The sequence below is a fragment of the Balaenoptera physalus genome (genome assembly GCF_965194825.1).
Source record: "Balaenoptera physalus genome assembly, chromosome: 5".
NCBI classification, from domain to species: domain Eukaryota; kingdom Metazoa; phylum Chordata; class Mammalia; order Artiodactyla; family Balaenopteridae; genus Balaenoptera; species Balaenoptera physalus.
This window is the reverse complement of record NC_138884.1, coordinates 123075722-123096415: the sequence shown is the minus strand read 5'-3', so window position 1 is coordinate 123096415 and position 20694 is coordinate 123075722. Positions and strand designations below refer to the sequence as shown.

At 35.6% G+C, this 20694-nt stretch overlaps 1 protein-coding gene across 10 annotated transcripts in view; it reads left to right on the top strand.

Moving 5' to 3' along the window:
• ZGRF1 (zinc finger GRF-type containing 1) overlaps positions 1–20694 on the top strand; it is a 77266-nt gene that overhangs the window by 19628 nt on the left and 36944 nt on the right. For 9 of the 10 annotated variants that reach the window (XR_014263910.1, XM_082462739.1, XM_082462737.1 and 6 more), the window contains 4 exons: positions 7056–7129; positions 8691–8741; positions 10301–10384; positions 12512–12697. Coding sequence is in view for 9 of the 10 variants with exons in the window: in XM_082462739.1 (XP_082318865.1) it covers positions 7056–7129; positions 8691–8741; positions 10301–10384; positions 12512–12697 (395 nt within the window). In the remaining variant the exon portion in view is untranslated. The remainder of the gene's footprint in view (positions 1–7055; positions 7130–8690; positions 8742–10300; positions 10385–12511; positions 12698–20694) is intronic. The other variant, XM_082462741.1, reaches the window with a different exon arrangement.

The window sequence follows — 20694 nt, the reverse complement described above, 5'->3', positions numbered from 1 at the left end:
ATAGTCTGAATGTTTACAGGAAAATAATGAAACCAAAAGTAACAATTGGCAAAAAGTGACGTTTGCACTGGATATGGCTATTTTTTTTAACGGTAGTTATCACTGAAATTATAGTCTTATTGGTGACTTTGCAAGAAACTGAGATTATTGAATTTCTTTTAAGGGAAAAATACCATTTTAAACAGATAGCTGATAAGGTGGTTTGGCCTAGCCACCCTGTCCTCCTTTTTTTGTTCCTTTATGCACTTTCCTTTCTTTCTTTTTTTTCCCTGTTTTCCTTTAACATCTTTATTGGAGTATAATTGCTTTACAATGTTGTGTTAGCTTCTGCTATATAACAGAGTGAATCAGCTATATGCATACATATATCCCCATATCCCTTCCCTCTTGCGTCTCCCTCCCACCCTCCCTATCCCACCCCTCTAGGTGGTCACACAGCACCGAGCTGATCTCCCTGTGCTATGTGGCTGCTTCCCACTAGCTATCTATTTTACATTTGGTAGTGTATATATGTCATTGTTACTCTCTCACTTTGTCCCAGCTTACCCTTCCCCCTCCCCGTGTCCTCAAGTCCATTCTCTACATCTGCATCTTTATCCCTGTCCTGCCCTTAGGTTCATCAGAACCTTTTTTTTTTTCTAGATTCCATATATATGCGTTCACATACCATATTTGTTTTTCCCTTTCTGACTTACTTCACTCTGTTTGACCGACTCTAGGTCCATCCACCTCACTACAAGTAACTCAATTTTGCTTCTTTTTATTATGGCTGAGTAATATTCCATTGTATATATATGCCACATCTTCTTTATCCATTCATCAGTTGATGGACACTTAGGTTGCTTCCATGTCCAGGCTGTTGTAAATAGTGCTGCAATGAATATTCTGGTACATGACTCTTTTTGAATTATGGTTTTCTTAGGATATATGCCCAGTAGTGGGATTGCTGGGTCATATGGTAGTTCTATTTTTAGTTTTTTAAGGAACCTCCATACTGTTCTCCTTAGTGGCTCCATCAATTTACATTCCACCAACAGTGCAAGAGGGTTCCCTTTTCTCCGCAACCTCTCCAGCATTTATCGTTTGTAGATTTTTTGATGATGGCCATTCTGACTGGTGTGAGGTGTTACCTCACTGTAGTTTTGATGTGCATTTCTCTAGTGATTAGTGATGTTGAGCATCCTTTCATGTGTTTGTTGGCAATCTGTATCTTCTTTGGAGAAATGTCTATTTAGGTCTTTTGCCCATTTTTGGATTGGGTTGTTTGTGTTTCTGATATTGAGCTGCATGAGGTGCTTGTAAATTTTGGAGATTAATCCTTTGTCAGTTGCTTCATTTGCAAATATTTTCTCCCATTCTGAGGGTTGTCTTCGTCTTCTTTATGTTTTCCTTTCTGAGCAAAAGCTTTTAAGTTTCATTAGGTCCCATTTATTTATTTTTGTTTTTATTTCCATTTCTCTAGGAGGTGGGTCAAAAAGGATCCTGTTATGTTTTATGTCATAGAGTGTTCTGCCTACATTTTCCTCTAAGAGTTTTATAGGGTCTGGCCTTACATTTAGGTCTTTAATCCATTTTGAGTTTATTTTTGTGTATGGTGTTAAGGAGTGTTCTAATTTCATTCTTTTACATGTAGCTGTCCAGTTTTCCCAGCACAAGTTATTGAAGAGGCAGTCTTTCCTCCATTGTATACTCTTGCCTCCTTTATCAAAGATAAGGTGACCATATGTTCGTGGGTTTATCGCTGGGCGTTATATCCTGTTCCATTGATCTCTATTTCTGTTTTGTGTCAGTACCATACTGCCTTGATTACTGTAGCTTTGTAGTATAGTCTGAAGTCTGGGAGCCTGATTCCTCCAGCTCCGTTTTTCTTTTTTCTTTTTTTTTTTTTAAACATCTTTATTGGAGTATAATTGCTTTACAATGGTGTGTTAGTTTCTGCTTTATAACAAAGTGAATCAGTTATACATATACATATGTTCCCATATCTCTTCCCTCTTGCATCTCCCTCCCTCCCACCCTCCCTATCCCACCCCTCTAGGTGGTCACAAAGCACCGAGCTGATCTCCCTGTGCTATGCACCTGCTTCCCACTAGCTGTCTATTTTACATTTGGTAGTGTATATATGTCCATGACACTCTCTCACCCTGTCACATCTCACCCCTCCCCCTCCCCATACCCTCAAGTCCATTCTCTAGTAGGTCTGTGTCTTCATTCCCATCTTGCCACTAGGTTCTTCATGACCTTTTTTTTTTTTCCCTTAGATTCCATATATATGTGTTAGCATACTGTATTTGTTTTTCTCTTTCTGACTTACTTCACTCTGTATGACAGACTCTAACTCCATCCACCTCATTACAAATATCTCCATTTCATTTCTTTTTATGGCTGAGTAATATTCCATTGTATATATGTGCCACATCTTCTTTATCCATTCATCCAATGATGGACACTTAGGTTGCTTCCATGTCCTGGCTATTGTAAATAGAGCTGCAGTGAACATTTTGGTACATGACTCTTTTTGAATTATGGTTTTCTCAGGGTATATGCCCAGTAGTGGGATTGCTGGGTCGTATGGTAGTTCTATTTTTAGTTTTTTAAGGAACCTCCATACTGTTCTCCATAGTGGCTGTATCAATTTACATTCCCACCAACAGTGCAAGAGTGTTCCCTTTTCTCCACACCCTCTCCAGCATTTACTGTTTCTAGATTTTTTGATGATGGCCATTCTGACTGGTGTGAGATGATACCTCATTGTAGTTTTGATTTGCATTTCTCTAATGATTAATGATGTTGAGCATTCTTTCATGTGTCTGTTGGCCATCTGTATATCTTCTTTGGAGAAATGTCTATTTAGGTCTTCTGCCCATTTTTGGATTGGGTTTTTTGTTTTTTTGTTATTGAGCTGCATGAACTGCTTGTAAATCTTGGAGATTAATCCTTTGTCAGTTGCTTCATTTGCAAATATTTTCTCCCATTCTGAGGGTTGTCTTTTGGTCTTGTTTATGGTTTCCTTTGCTGTGCAAAAGCTTTTAAGTTTCATTAGGTCCCATTTGTTTATTTTTGTTTTTATTTCCATTTCTCTAGGGGCTGGGTCAAAAAGGATCTTGCTGTGATTTATGTCATAGAGTGTTCTGCCTATGTTTTCCTCTAAGAGTTTGATAGTGTCTGGCCTTACACTTAGGTCTTTAATCCATTTTGAGTTTATTTTTGTGTATGGTGTCAGGGAGTGTTCTAATTTCATGCTTTTACATGTACCTGTCCAATTTTCCCAGCACCACTTATTGAAGAGGCTGTCTTTTCCCCACTGTATATGCTTGCCTCCTTTATCGAAGATAAGGTGACCATATGTTCGTGGGTTTATCTCTGGGCTTCCTATCCTGTTCCATTGATCTATATTTCTGTTTTTGTGCCAGTACCAAACTGTCTTGATTACTGTAGCTTTGTAATGTAGTCTGAAGTCAGGGAGCCTGATTCCTCCAGCTCCATTTTTCGTTCTCAAGATTGTTTTGGCTATTCGGGGTCTTTTGTGTCTCCATACAAATTGTGAAATTTTTTGTTCTAGTTCTGTGAAAAATGCCATTGGTAGTTTGATAGGGATTGCATTGAATCTGTAGACTGCTTTGGGTAGTAGAGTCATTTTCACGATGTTGATTCTTCCAATCCAAGAACATGGTATATCTCTCCATCTATTTGTATCATCTTTAATTTCTTTCATCAGTGTCCTATAATTTTCTGCGTACAGGTCTTTTGTCTCCTTAGGTAGGTTTATTCCTAGATATTTTATTCTTTTTGTTGCAATGGTAAACGGGAGTGTTTTCTTAATTTCACTTTCAGATTTTTCATCATTAGTATATAGGAATGCAAGAGATTTCTGTGCATTAATTTTGTATCCTGCTAGTTTACCAAATTCATTGATTAGTTCTAGTAGTTTTCTGGTAGCATCTTTAGGATTCTCTATGTATAGTATCATGTCATCTGCAAACAGTGACAGCTTTACTTCTTCTTTTCCGATTTGGATTCCTTTTATTTCTTTTTCTTCTCTGATTGCTGTGGCTAACACTTCCAAAACTATGTTGAATAATAGTGATGAGAGTGGGCAACCTTGTCTTGTTCCTGATCTTAGTGGAAATGGTTTCAGTTTTTCACCATTAAGGACAATGTTGGCTGTGGGTTTGTCATATATGGCCTTTATTATGTTGAGGAAAGTTCCCTCTATGCCTACTTTCTGCAAGGCTTTTATCATAAATGGGTGTTGAATTTTGTCGAAAGCTTTCTCTGCATCTATTGAGATGATCATATGGTTTTTCTCCTTCAATTTGTTAATATGATGTATCACGTTGATTGATTTGCATATATTGAAGAATCCTTGCATTCCTGGAATAAACCCCACTTGATCATGGTGTATGATCCTTTTAATGTGCTGTTGGATTCTGTTTGCTAGTATTTTGTTGAGGATTTTTGCATCTGTGTTCATCAGTGATATTGGCCTGTAGTTTTCTTTCTTTGTGACATCTTTTTCTGGTTTTGGTATCAGGGTGATGGTGGCCTTGTAGAATGAGTTGGGGAGTGTTCCTCCCTCTGCAATATTTTGGAAGAGTTTGAGAAGGATAGGTGTTAGCTCTTCTCTAAATGTTTGATAGAATTCGCCTGTGAAGCCATCTGGTCCTGGGCTTTTTTTTGTTGTAAGATTTTTAATCACAGTTTCAATTTCAGTGCTTGTGATTGGTCTGTTCATATTTTCTATTTCTTCCTGGTTCAGTCTCGGCAGGTTGTGCATTTCTAAGAATCTGTCCATTTCTTCCAGGTTGTCCATTTTATTGGCATAGAGTTGCTTGTAGTAATCTCTCATGATCGTTTGTATTTCTGCAGTGTCAGTGGTTACTTCTCCTTTTTCATTTCTAATTCTATTGATTTGAGTCTTCTCCCTTTTTCTCTTGATGAGTCTGGCTAATGGTTTATCAATTTTGTTTATCTTCTCGAAGAACCAGCTTTTAGTTTCATTGATTTTTGCTATTGTTTCCTTCATTTCTTTTTCATTTATTTCTGATCTGATCTTTATGATTTCTTTCCTTCTGCTAGCTTTGGGGTTTTTTTATTCTTCTTTCTCTAATTGCTTTAGGTGCAAGGTTAGGTTGTTTATTCGAGATGTTTCCTGTTTCTTGATGTAGGCTTGTATTGCTATAAACTTCCCTCTTAGCACTGCTTTTGTTGCATCCCATAGGTTTTGGGTCGTCGTGTCTCCATTGTCATTTGTTTCTAGGTATTTTTTGATTTCCTCTTTGATTTCTTCAGTGATCTCTTGGTTATTTAGTAGTGTATTGTTTAGCCTCTATGTGTTTGTATTTTTTACAGTTTTTTTTCCTGTAATTGATACCTAGTTTCATAGTGTTGTGGTCGGAAAAGATACTTGATATGATTTCAATTTTCTTAAATTTACTGAGGCTTGATTTGTGACCCAGAATATGGTCTATCCTGGAGAATGTTCCATGAGCACTTGAGAAGAAAGTGTATTCTGTTGTTTTTGGGTGGAATGTCCTATAAATATCAATTACGTCCATCTTGTTTAATGTGTTATTTAAAGCTTGTGTTTCCTTATTTATTTTCATTTTGGATGATCTGTCCATTCATGAAAGTGAGGTGTTAAAGTCCCCTATTTTATTGTGTCACAGTCGAGTTCCCCTTTTATGGCTGTTAGTATTTGCCTTATGTATTGAGGTGCTCCTATGTTGGGTGCATAAATATTTACAATTGTTATATCTTCTTCTTGGATTGATCCCTTGATCGTTATGTAGTACCCTTCTTTGTCTCTTGTAATAGTCTTTATTTTAAAGTCCATTTTGTCTGATATGAGTATTGCTACTCCAGCTTTCTTTTGATTTCCATTTACATGGAATATCTTTTTCCATCCCCTCACTTTCAGTCTGTATGTGTCCCTAGGTCTGAAGTGGGTCTCTTGTAGACAGCATATATACAGGTCTTGTTTTTGTATCCATTCAGCCAATCTGTGTCTTTTGGTTGGAGCATTTAATCCATTTACATTTAAGGTAATTATTGATATGTATGTTCCTTTTACCATTTTCTTAATTGTTTTGGGTTTGTTTTTGTAGATCTTTTCCTTCTCTTGTATTTCCTGCCTAGAGAAGTTCCTTTAGCATTTGGTGTAAAGCTGGTTTGGTGATGCTGAACTCTCTTAACTTTTGCTTATCTGTAAAGGTTTTAATTTCTCCATCGAATCTGAATGAGACCCTGGCTGGTAGAGTAATCTTGGTTTTAGGTTTTTTCCTTTCATCACTTTAAATACGTCCTGCCACTCCCTTCTGGCTTGTAGAGTTTCTGCTGAAAAATCAGCTGTTAACCTTATGGGGATTCCCTTGTATGTTATTTGTTGCTTTTCCCTTGCTGCTTTTAAAATTTTTTCTTTGTCGTTAATTTTTGATAGTTTCATTAATATGTGTCTCGGTGTGTTTCTCTTTGGGTGTATCCTGTGGGTGGTACTCTCTGCTTCCCGAACTTGATTGACTATTTCCTTTCCCACGTTAGGGAAGTTTTTTACTAATCTCCAAGTATTTTCTCAGACCTTTCTCAGAACTCTCTTCTTGGTTCTCAAGCCGGCTGAGTTCCCCCCATCCTCCTTTCCATTCTGCAGGCTTGCCAGCTTTTTCTGTCTCAGAATCTTTACACTTGTTCTGCCTTTCGCCTGAACACCTTTACCCCTGCATAGCTGGTTTTTTCTAGTCTTCAGGTTTCAGTATAAATGTTACTTCCTGTGAGAGATCTCTTCAGATCATCCTGCTAACGTTACTCTCTCTCATATCACCCTGTGTTATGAGACCCTTTTGTATCACAATCTGAATTTATTTAACTTCTGTGTCCCTTTCTTTTCAAGGGATCTTGTTTGTTTTGTTCACTGCTGTTTCCCCAGTGCCTGGCATACTGTAGTTTGGAAACAATTGTTATATTTCTTGTTTCACTCAGTTTTAGAAATAAGTTTTTAAAAATTTTAGAGCACTACTATATTTATGATGAATAAGATCATTGGATTTTGTCCATTCTAGCTAGGAAACCATTGACTGCAGTAGTTTCACAAGCTATACCAAAGTCTCCTCATCTGAACCAGGATCCTCAACAGGTACATTTATTTCTGTCAGTATATTTATTATTTTGATATAGAATGTTCTATAATTTGTAATGATACTGTAGAAATACAGGGGTCTGAAGCTATGTTGGTTCACGACCTCTCCTGTATCTTAGTGATTTTTTTTATTGCATCGCTTGGCCAAAAGAAACCTAGCAGTTCCATTTATTTAGTTAGTAGTATTAAAAACTTAGTAATTTGGTAAGCATTTTGTCTTTTTTTTCCAGTGTTATTGAGATATAATTGACAATATAACATTGTATTAGTTTAAGATGTACAACATAATGATTTGATATATGCATATATTGTGAAATGGTTACGATAAGCATTTTATTTTTAAATAAACACAGTTACTAATGGAATGCATGCACTTGTTGGGCACTGTCCAACTTCTCAAAGCTTGGAATAGATTCAGTTTCTAGGTCCACATTGATTTTTGTATGGCAATTGACTTTTATCATAGCAATTTCCTAAACCCCAGCTTCACAAAGATATGATGTCAATGACAGAAATGACATGAAATCTGATGTTGAAACTGAGCTACCTTGAGTTTGCAGTTTGTTCAGTTTCTGACAGATGTCTAATGACACTGTGTTTCCCTCAAATTTAAAATATCTTGTGGAGCCTCTGTTGAGTTCACTGTGGCACCCCAAAGTACCTTGTTACACCAGTTTGGGAACCATGGAAATAATATAAAAAATAATAGTACTAATTAGGATGAAATGAAATTCTAGAATAAGTTATCTAGATTAGTGTTTCTCAGTGAAGATGCTTTTAGTACTTTTGAAGAGACAGTTCTTTCCTTGTTTCCTTTACCCCCAGTTTGTATCATATTCTATTTTCCATGTTACTGTTTTTTTAATAATATCAATTTTTTCCTCCTTTTTTTTAAATGCGGAAAAAGGTAAAGAAAAAATAAAACTTACCATACCACCTGGAGATAATTACTATTAACATTTCCAGCATTTTTGGCCTAATTTTAAAAATATGGTTAGATTGATGGGTATAAATAGTTTTATATCCTTTCTCCTTAATATCATATTATATTTTCTCACATTATTAAGAACTCTTACACATACCTTTTAAAGGTTACTTATCATTCCATCTCGTGGATATCCTGTGCTTTGGACAAACAGTTCCCTATTTTGGACATTTAGATTATTTCCAGCATTTTGCTTTTGTAAATAAAACTTTAGTAGATGTTTTTGCACATAAATTATTGTTTATGTTTAGTTATTTCCTTAGATTTGATTCTTAGAAGTGGAACTGATAATTTGAAAGGCCAAGAACAACTTTCTTAGATTGTTGATATAAGTCAAATCAAAATATCTTAATGTTTTACAATATGAATATTTGTTTCATTTCATATTTACCAGCACTGAGATCTTTTAAAATTCTTCCTAAGTGAAATAGTATTTAATCAACACTTAGTTTTTATTTCTTTGATTATTAGTAATGGTGTCCTTATGTTTCTTATGTCTAAAAAAATCTATATTTTATTTTCTAACTTACTATTACCTTTTGGCTTATCTTATATTAATGTTCTATTCCTAAGATGATAAAAGAAAATGAAGTTGAACCAAGTGAATCACTTCAGTCTTTGCAGGTGAGTTAACTTTTAAAATGTAACATAGCCAGAAATTGTATTCGTATATATAGGTATGGCATGTAATTATATGTTTGGATTCTATATTGCCAGTTTTCAAATTTATTTGTAATTAGTTACCCTTTTATACTCATTTAGATGAGCCTACTGTCTTGTATAAGTGTCCTGCGTAGTCAGTAGAATTTGGGTAAATAACAAATCTTTTATCATAAAGCTAATTTTTCAAACTTGCAAGCATTACCTAATCCAAGAATTGTCATTGACAATTACAACTGCATCTGCAGGCTCTGTTGCCTAGAACAGTACAAAATAAAACAAAATCCATTGTGGTGACTCAGTCATTTTTCACCCTTATATTACAAGATCAAGTGTATAAAATAATGAACAGTCAGCATCTGCTTACAAATGATCACATTCTTACTGGGTTTTTTTCACTTGAAAAAAATACAGTTTAAACTTTTTCAAGGATAATTATCACAAAGTATAAATTGCAAATTAACACTATCACTGTTTTTCCCTCCAGGATGAGTTGCCATTTAAATAAATGTCGTATATTTTTAAAGCAAAATATTTTATAATCTCACAATAATGAAAAAGATCTTAGAATCTTTTGCAAAAAAAATAATTTAAATCTTTTTAGCATTAATATCAAAGTACATTTGTGTTTTTATAATAGCTTTCTTGCTGCAACTCTGAATCAAACTCTTCATACACACTAGTGATAGAAGGAACTTTCAAAACTTAAAGTTAGGGTGCTCTTAATACTTAATGCCACCTTCACCTTATTTCTGTAAGTGTGATTAGTCACACAAAGCCAAGGAGGTAGAAGATACTATATGCTAACTAATTTTTTAAACTCACTATATTCAAAAATGCTAGTTCTAAAATATGAGTTGAATGTTTTTAAGAGCTACCTGATTGGCAGTTGTGCTTATGTATATTGTTATAAAAGGAAAGTGACTATTATTTGAATAAATACACTATTTTACCTCTTTTAGTTACAAATATTTTCTCCATTTTTATTAAACATAAAGAAATTACTTCTACAGTTGAGCTCATTTTCTGAGTCTGTAGTTCATATTAGAAATTATGGCTATTTTATATAGTTACTTGATGAACTAAAAATGACTAGTTGCTGTTGTCTGTATCTTGTGTTTTATGGTTGCTAGAAGATGATTCACTCTTTAAATAAACTATTACACTTCTTTAATTTTACACTAATTTTTGAATTAAATAATCTGCATTAACATAAATATTAGTATGGGATTTATAACATACCCAGCAATGTTAAAAAAGAATTCAATTAAAAGTTTAGAATTCCAATTTTCTAATATGCTGAGTTTTTAAATTAACTAGTATAGTACTTTTTCTGCTAGAGCACTCCTTTGCCGAGGGTAGCTTATTGTATGTATGTATATAGAGAAGCAGTATGGAGATGACAAGTATCATCATTTTCAAAGGACAGACTTAACTTTAAGTTTGAGGAATATTTTCCCATCAAACTCATAAACACCTACAAAACTATTTTAGCTAACATACTTATTGATATTTTATCCTAGTTCTTTTCCTTGGGCAGTGAAGAAGAGACTGCTTTTCTAGATGTTATTCCTAAACAAATGGAGAGAGAAACCTGTGACCCCAAGGTAAAATTTGTGAAGAATTGATTTTCTAAGCCACAGTGTTTTCCTGCTATCTTTTTACACAACTATCAGAGTTTTCATAGTCAGAAGGTTAGTGAGCAAAATGAATTAACCTGGTTTTAAGAGCAAGAGACACTAATGACTCCTACCCCTTTTTTTGGTCTTGAGCCCTCTCTCTGTTACTAATGAACTAATAATGCATTATGTATGCATAGGATATCCTAGGGATTGGGCACAAAGATATGTAAAGTACAGTTAATGAATGTTCTGTGTAGAACAAAGTGAAGATATTTATAACTTTTAATTCATTATAGTTTACTCCACCACTTTTACTTCAGGCTGAAGGGATAGAAGTATATATAGCCCAAGCTCTAAGTAATGCTACCCACTCCACAGCAAAAACTGATAGAGACAACAGCATATAAATGTTTGGGTTTTGTAAATAGTGATTCTATTCTTAAAACTCAACAGATCTCTGGAAAAGATCTACATAGCATCAAAGAAAGCAAGGCATCTGTTTGCTTGTAGAGAATTTTGTATTCCACATCAAACAAAGCAGAAATACACAGTCTTTAAAGGTTTCGACTTTTTTTTACTGATATATGTTATGTTTTAAAATTCAGAATAATGTTTTCAACAAAACTCTTGTTTCAGAGGCAATTTAGTTCCTTTCAAATGTGTGATTTAGAATCTTCATTTTTAAATAAGAGAATATTCAGATTATGTATTTTTGTCATTCTGTTAATTTATCAGTTAGAAATAAATTCATTCTTTATGTACATTCCTTTGGCTCTACGCACTCTTATTTTTCCACGTTCTGGGTAGGCTTTGTCACCCTGTGCAGAGTAAAAATCCTAGAACCCTCAAAGGGGCAGCAGAGAAAGCCATCTGAAGTCTGAAAGCAGACCAAGTCTCTGAGGGGGTGAAAGCACCCCTCTGAGGTACATGTCTGTCTTGGTACTCTTAGGCCTTTGTTCTCAGAGCTATAGGATCAGATCTTCTGGGAAGCTGGGAACCCAGCATCCCTCTTGCTAATAGCCTGATAGTTTACAAAACCCTTAAAGGAAAATGCTTCCTCTGTTCCTTCTCTCTTCCCTTCCTATTATCATGTGTTTATTGATTGCCTCCTGTATTCCAAGCATGGTATTAAATGCAAGTGATATCCTGATGAAGCAGAAGAGTCTTTGCCCTCAAGGAGCTTGCAGTACAGTTAGTATACAGATAAGAAGAAACTTCGTTGTAGTGTAATGTGATGTCTATAATGGAAAGTTGTGGGGAATTCCCTGGCAGTCCAGTGGTTAGGACTCCACACTTTCACTGCGAAGGGCCCGCGTTTGATCCCTGGTCAGGGAACTAAGACCCCACAAGCCATGCAGTGTGGCCAAAACAAAAATAAAAAACCAAAAAAGTTGTGTAATGTGTAGTGGAAGCATAGAGGAAGGAGCACCTGTGTCTTTCTGGCTTAATCAACCCATTATCATTATACTCCTTGTGTTTGTAAAAAAAAAAAAAAAAAAAAAAAAAATCATACTTATTAATGTTGACCTTGAATGCAGTTAAATCACTGCACTTTATTTATTTTTTAATGTTTTATTTATTTTTATTTATTTATCTTTGGCTGTGTTGCTGTGCGCGGGCTTTCTTCTAGTTGCCATGAGCGGGGGTTGCTTTTCGCTGTGGTGCTCTGGCTTCTCATTGCGGTGGCTTCTCTTGTTGCAGAGCATGGGCTCTAGGCGCGTGGGCTTCTGTAGTTGTGGCACGTGGGCTCAGTAGTTGTGGCTCGTGGGCTTTAGAGTGCAGGCTCAGTAGTTGTGGCACACGGGCTTAGTTGCTCCACGGCATGTGGGATTTTCCCGGACCAGGACTCAAACCCATGTCCTCTGCATTGGCAGGTGGATTCTTAACCACTGTGCCACCAGAGAAGCCCCAATCACTGCACTTTAAATTAGTCTACCCTTAACATATTTTAGGATAATAGGAATATTTCCTGGTTTTCAGTATTAGTCTCTTAGTAATTATTTACATTAACTAACATTCAATAGAAAGCCAAATTATGCATTATTTTCTTTGTATATGTATATTGTAAATATGTATACTTATGTAATACTCATTTTTAATAATTTACTATAGCCTGTTGAATTTCAAGGGCATCAAGTGAAAGGATCAGCTGCTAGTGCTGAGATGGTGAGAGGACACAGCTCACAGCTTGAATGCAGTCAGTTTCCAGATAGCATTGCGTATGAAAACTGCACGACAAACAGTTGTTTTTTGACACCAGCGTTGCCTAGCACTTGTATGCAGATTGACTTCTTTCAGGTAAAAAATATATATATATATATATATTTTTTTAAATTAATTAATTAATTTATTTTTGGCTGCACTGGGTCTTCAGTTGCTACGCATGGGCTTTCTCTAGTTGCAGCGAGCGGGGGCTACTGTTCGTTGCAGTGCGCGGGCTTCTCATTGTGGTGGCTTCCCTTGTTGCGGAGCATGAGCTCTAGGCACGCGGGCTTCAGTAGTTGTGGCACGTCGGCTCAGTAGCTGTGACTCGCGGGCTCTAGAGCGCAGGCTCAGTAGTTGTGGCACACAGGCTTAGTTGCTCCATGGCATGTGGGATCTTCCCGGACCAGGGCTTGAACCTGTGTCCCCTGCATTGGCAGGTGGATTCTCAACCACTGCACCACCAGGGAAGCCCTTAAAAATATTTTTATAGCTGCATCTTGCCAAATCATTTTCTTTATGTCAATACTAAATTTTGTAAAGAGAGTATATTTAAATCTTTGTACAGTTGTAAGTTAAAAAAAAGTTTAGTAAATTGACAAGAAATATCATATCTTAAATCAAACTAAATAAGACAAAAATATTTGAAAGATTTACTGCCTTTTTAGGATCAGGAATTTAAAGGATTACTTTTCACTTCAGAGAATAGTAGAAATTTATGACAAGAGCAGTTAGGCAGATTACATATAGAAAATATATTTAACAGCTAGCAGATTTTTTTTTCCTTCTAATATCCACCCCTCTCCCCACTAAGTATGACACCAAATACCTCTCATTGCTACCCAAATAGAAAAGGTTATGGAGAAAGGATGTATGCATGTATTTGAAACAGTATCTGTTAAAGAGACTTTTTTTAAACTTTTCCCCTTTTTATTAAAGCATAATGCACGTACAAAATAAGTGCACAGACCGTAAGTGCTCAGCCCAGTAATTACCACAAAGTGAACACACCCATGTAACCTCCACCCTTACGAAATAGAGCATTACCAGCATATCAGAAGTACCCCTTCTGCCCCCTTTCAGTCACTACCCCTTCCATTCTCCCCAAAGATAATCACCATTTTGACTTATAATACCATATATTAGTTTTGCTTTTAAAACTTTAAATAGAGTAATACACAGTGTTTTTTTTGTGTCTGCCTTCTTTTGTTCAACATTGCAGTTTTGAAATTCATCCATGTTGTTGCTTGTGGCTGTAGTTTATTCATTTTCAATGCTGGTGTAGTATTCCATTGTGTAAGTACACCCCAATACATTCTTCAGTTGTTTGGGTTGTTTGCATTTGGAGGTTATTACAGATAATCCTGCTGTGAACAATCATGTACTGTCATGAATGTGTATACACATGACATGCTTCAGTTAGTTACACTACCTAGAAGTGTGATTATTGAGTCACTAGTTATGGATGTCTTTACTTTTAGTAGATAATGCCAAACTGCTTTCCAAAATGGTTATTAGAGTTTATATTTTCTATCAGGAATGTATGAGAGTCCCCATCACTCTACATCTTCATTAACACTTGGTCCTGACAGTTTCTTGTTTTGAATTTTAGCTATTCTGGTGGGTATGTAGTGCTATTTCATTGTGGTTTTAATTTGCATTTTCCTGCCTAATAATGAGGTTAGGACCTTTTTGTATATTATTAGCCTTCTCTGTATCCTCTCTCATGAAGTGTTTGTTAAGCTTTCTTCCTCAGTTTTTAATTGGTGTGCTTATCTTCCCTGACTCTGACTTATCTTTCATTCTTAATGATGCCTTTGATGAATGGAAGTTTATAATTTTCAATACAATACAATTTATCTGTTGTTTCCTTTCTGATTATTGCTTTTTTGTCTTATTTTAGAAGTCTTTCTCTAGCCTAAGGTCATAAAGATATTCTCTCATGTTACCTTGTAGAAGCTTTATTATTTTGCTTTTCACATTTTGATCTGTAATTCACCTATAATTGATTTTTATGTATTGAGGTACAGATAAAGTTTCATATTTTTTTCCATATGGACATCCAGTTGCTCCAGCACCATTTATTGAAAAGACTGTCTTTTCTCCATTCCTTCACACTTCTCCCTGTGCCATAAATCAGATGTCCATATGTTTTGGGTCTGTTTTTGGTTGCTATTCTGATTCATTGGTCTGGAGTTTTAGAGGTCTTTATGTCTTATTAAGTATGTGTTTTCATGCATTTTAAATCTTCTTGTTCTTAGCTTTTTGCATTTTCATATATAGTACATTTTAGAATTAGCTTAATGGTTTCCATATGTACTCATAAACATGTTAGGAATTTGATTGGAATTTCATTGTGTACACAGATCCTGAGGAGAATCAATATTTTTGCAATAATTGATTTTGCAATTTTGCAAAAATTGATTTATTTTCAATATTGTAATAATGTATCTCTCTATTTCAATCTTTAATTTCTCCCAATAATGTTTTACAGTTTTGGTATAGAGGTTCTCTATATGTTATTTGTATGTTTGATTTGCAGGAACTCTTTCTATGTTAAGAAAATTAACCCTTTGTCATTTTTCCTAATTTATTAGTGTTTTGACTGTATTTATGATTTTTTCCAGAAATTCATTTTTAATATTTATATAATCAGATCTTTCAGTGTTTTCTTTTATGGTTTCTGGAGCCCAGAACTTTTTTTTCTTTTGGGCCATGCTTTGTGGCATGCGGGATCTTAGTTCCCTGACCAGGGATCAAACCCGTACCCTCTGCAGTGGAACAACGGAGTCCTAACCACTGGACCGCCAGGGAAGTCCCTGGAGCCCAGAACTCTTTTTTTTTTTTTAATTTATTTAATTAATTTATTTTTGGCTGTGTTGGGTCTTCATTGCTGCGCAGGCTTTCTCTAGTTGCGGTGAGTGGGGCTACTCTTTGTTGTGGTGTACAGGCGTCTCATTGCCGTGGCTTCTCTTGTTGCAGGGCATGGGCTCTAGGCACGTGGGCTTCAGTAGTTGTGGTGCATGGGCTCAGTAGTTGTGGCTCGCGGGCTTAGTTGCTCTGCAGCATGTGGGATCTTCTTGGATCAGGGCTCGAACCCATGTCCCCTGCATTGGCAGGCGGATTCTTTTTTTTTTTTTTTTTTTAATTTATTTTATTTATGGCTGTGTTGGGTCTTCGTTTCTGTGCGAGGGCTTTCTCTAGTTGTGGCAAGCAGGGGCCACTCTTCATCGCGGTGCGCGGGCCTCTCACTGTCGTGGCCTCTCTTGCTGCGGAGCACAGGCTCCAGACGCGCAGGCTCAGTAGTTGTGGCTCACGGGCCTAGCTGTTCTGCGGCATGTGGGATCTTCCCAGACCAGGGCTTGAACCCGTGTCCCCTGCATTGGCAGGCAGTTTCTCAACCACTGCGCCACCAGGGAAGCCCGGCAGGCGGATTCTTAACTACTGTGCCACCAGGGAAGCCCAAGCCCAGAACTCAGTCTTCATTTAATGCTTTTTTAAAAATAAATCTTGACACTTTTATTAGCTCTTGTTGTGGTTTTACACTTATCTTTAGCAAGAGCTAATTATAGAGTGGCTATGTTAAGTAAAATAAGTTAATTCTGAATTCCCCCTCTATATTCTTCCAGACTCCTAGTATAGCTATATCATAATTTTTAGATAAATAGTCAACATTTTCATTATTATAAATGTTTTAATATTTTCACTGCTGAGCCAATTAGTATACATTTTCTTTCTTTTATAATTTTTGAGTTTTTTTCTTAGTTTATAATTTTAAAAAAATTTGCTTAGTGTTCTTCAAATATTGGGATAAAGATTTTCCCACATCCTCCAGAATTTTACAAAATGCTCTTCAATACAGGAATCCACACAAATTCATCAGATAATCTGTGTTAGTTGCATTTATTTTCTAGGTCTTCCATCTGTCCACTATAATCTGCACCATTTTACAAAAGCCCTTTGCCTCTTTGCTAGCTTGGTTTGTCAATATCTTGAACACATTGTCTTTTTTTCTTGTTTTTCTAGAGCACACCTTGAAGAGAGCATGGGAGGTTTGGGGGACCTGGCATGTTGAAAATGTTTTTATTCTGTTCTCATTACTTGATTGATAGTTCGACTGAGTATAGAATTTGGATATAATCTGCTTTTTTCTTTCTAAATTTAAATTTAATTGTGCTTTCTCCTTCTAGAAGTTTTTAACATCTTTTCTTTATTCCTGGTGTTATGAAATTTCACTGTGGTATGCCTTCTTTCAGGTTATTAATACCATATACTGTATTCAGTGAGTCTTTTCATCCTGCAGGTACAAGTTTACCAGTCACATAAAAAATTTTTTAAAAAAAATTCATTTCTTTGGTAATTTTCTTCCCACTGTTTTCTTAGTTTTCTCTTTTAGAACTTCTGTTAAACGTTTTCAGCCCATTGTATCCTTTTTCAGCAGTCCCTGTGGACTCCAGTTTCTAAGTGTTTCCATGGTTATCGGGGTTAATCAGTTTATTTCTTATTGGTCTGTCTTGTAGTAGGTACTTTGGTTTGACTTTCTTCTATATTGCTAAGCCTATACTCTTTCCCCATCCTCTTAATATATTGTAATTCAGGGTTACCATTATTTCTTAGTTTCATTAAAGGTAAGAGGTGTTTTTGTTTCACATTTCCTGTTTTTCTTTTTGAGAGGAGAATTAGAGTACTTCATACTGAAAAAGAAATTTATATCCATTTGTTTTATTTTTAATTATTTTCACATACATCAGTATGGTCATGTTTTATATCCTGAGTTTATAAAAAATGTTCTAAGGCAAAATGCCTAGACTTACCAACACAGATAAGAGCTTTTTGAAATAAGTGTGACAGATTGCTTGCACACAGCAGTCTCTGAACTTTAAAACAATCTTGTATTTCATCAAATCCTAAGATACTATCATTGATTGTAACAAGCACCATTGTAATATATACCACTAAGAAAGACCGGTCAATTAGCACTACACAATGTTTTTCACTGCCTTTTTTATTTAAAAAAGTCTTTTTTTTAACGTGGTAAAAAACATGTATCATATGTACTTATATCATAAGATTTACAGTCTTAACCATTTTTATGTGTACACTTTGGTAATGGGAAGTATATTTACAGTGTTATGAAACAGATCTCCAGAACCTTTTCACCTTCACTTGGATTTTTAATGTTATATTTAGTGGAAGATTCTTTTAGATTTATTTGAGCACAGTGTTTTATTGTATATCACACTGCTTTGTTTTCTTGTCTTTCTGTGAACACAGTACTTTTTATTAATCTTTTTTTAATTTTTGAATTTTATTTTATTTTTTTATACAGCAGGCTCTTATTAGTCATCAATTTTATACACATCAGTGTATACATGTCAATCCCAATCACCCAATTCATCCCACCACCACCACCACCCCCCACGACTTTCCCCCCTTGGTGTCCATACGTTTGTTCTCTACATCTGTGTCTCAACTTCTGCCCTGCAAACCGGTTCATCTGTACCATTTTTCTAGGTTCCACATATATGTGTTAATACACGATATTTGTTTTTCTCTTTCTGACTTACTTCACTCTGTATGACAGTCTCTAGATCCATCCACATCTCAACAAATGACCCAATTTTGTTCCTTTTTATGGCTCAGTAATATTCCATTGTATATATGTACCACATCTTCTTTATCCATTCATCTGTCGATGGGCATTTAGGTTGCTTCTGTGTCCTGGCTATTGTAAATAGTTCTGCAGTGAACATTGGGGTGCATGTGTCTTTTTAAACTATGGTTTTCTCTGGGTATATGCCCAGTAGTGGGATTGCTGGATCATATGGTAATTCTATTTTTAGATTTTTAAGGAACTTCCATACTGTTCTCCATAGTGGCTGTATCAATTTACATTCCCACCAACAGTGCAAGAGCGTTCCCTTTTCTCCACACCCTCTCCAGCATTTGTTGTTTGTAGATTTTCCGATGATGCCCATTCTAACTGGTGTGAGGTGATACCTCATTGTAGTTTTGATTTGTATTTCTCTAATAATTAGTGATATTGAGCAGCTTTTCATGTGCTTCTTGGCCATCTGTATGTCTTCTTTGGAGAAATGTCTATTTAGGTCTTCTGCCCATTTTTTGATTGGGTTGTTTGTTTTTTTAATGAGCTGCATGAGCTGTTTATATATTTTGGAGATTAATCCTTTGTCTGTTGATTAGTTTTCAAATATTTTCTCCCATTCTAAAGGTTGTCTTTTCATCTTCTTTATGGTTTTCTTTGCTGTGCAAAAGCTTTGAAGTTTCATTAGGTCCCATTTGTTTATTTTTGTTTTTATTTCCATTACTCTAGGAGGTGGATCAAAAAAGATCTTGCTGTGATTTATGTCAAAGAGTGTTCTTCCTATGTTTGCCTCTAAGAGTTTTATAGTGCCTGGTCTTACATTTAGGTCTCAATGCATTTTGAGTTTATTTTTGTGCATGGTGTTAGGGAGTGTTCTAATTTCATTCTTTTACATGTAGCTGTCCAGTTTTCTCAGCACCACTTATTGAAGAGACTGTCTTTTCTCCATTGTATATCCTTGCCTCCTTTGTCATAGATTAGTTGACCATAGGTGCGTGGGTTTATCTCTGGGCTTTCTATCTTGTTCCATTGATCTATGTTTCTGTTTTTGTGCCAGTACCATATTGTCTTGATTACTGTAGCTTTGTAGTATTGTCTGAAGTCAGGGAGTCTGATTCCTCCAGCTCCGTTTTTTTCCCTCAAGACTGCTTTGGCACTTTGGAGTCTTTTGTGTCTCCATACAAATTTTAAGATTTTTTGTTCTAGTTCCATAAAATATGCCACTGGTAATTTGATAGGGATTGCATTGAATCTATAGATTGCTTTGGGTAGTATAGTCATTTTCACAATATTGATTCTTCCAATCCAAGAACATGGTATATCTCCCTATCTGTTGGTATCATCTTTAATTTCTTTCATCAGTGTCTTACAGTTTTCTGCATACAGGTCTTTTGTCTCCCTAGGTAGGTTTATTCCTAGGTACTTTATTCCTTTTGTTGCAGTGGTAAATGGGAGTGTTTCCTTAATTTCTCTTTCAGATTTTTCATCATTAGTGTATAGAAATGCAAGAGATTTCTGTGCATTAATTTTGTATCCTGCAACTTTACCAAATTCATTGATTAGCTCTAGTAGTTTTCTGGTGGCATCTTTAGGATTCTCTATGTAGAGTATCATGTCATCTGCAGAGTGACAGTTTTACTTCTTCTTTTCCAATTTGTATTCCTTTTGTTTCTTTTTCTTCTCTGATTGCCGTGGCTAGGACTTCCAAAACTATGTTGAATAACAGTGGTGAGAGTGGACATCCTTGTCTTGTTCCTGATCTTAGAGGAAATGCTTTCAGTTTTTCACCATTGAGAATGATGTTTGCTGTGGGTTTGTCATATATGGCCTTTATTATGTTGAGGTAGGTTCCCTCTATGCCCACTTTCTGGAGAGTTTTTATCATAAATGGGTGTTGAATTTTGTCAAAAGCTTTTTCTGCATCTATTGAGATGATCATATGGTTTTTATTCTTCAATTTGTTAATATGGTGTATCACATTGATTGATTTGCATATATTGAAGAATCCTTGCATCCCTGGGATAAATCCCACTTGATCGTGGTGTATGATCCTTTTAATGTGTTGTTGGATTCTGTTTGCTAGTATTTTGTTGAGGATTTTTGCATCTATATTCATCAGTGATATTGGTCTGTAATTTTCTTTTTTTGTAGTATCTTTGTCTGGTTTTGGTATCAGGGTGATGGTGGCCTCATAGAATGAGTTTGGGAGTGTTCCTTCCTCTGCAATTTTTTGAAAGAGTTTAAGAAGGATAGGTGTTAATTCTTCTCTAAATGTTTGATAGAATTCACCTGTGAAGCCATCTGGTCCTGGACTTTTGTTTGTTGGAAGATTTTTAATCACAGTTTCAACTTCATTCCTTGTGATTGGTCTGTTCATATTTTCTATTTCTTCCTGGTTCAGTCTTGGAAGGTTATACCTTTCTAAGAATTTGTCCATTTCTTCCAGGTTGTCCATTTTACTGGCATAGAGTTGCTTGTAGTAGTCTCT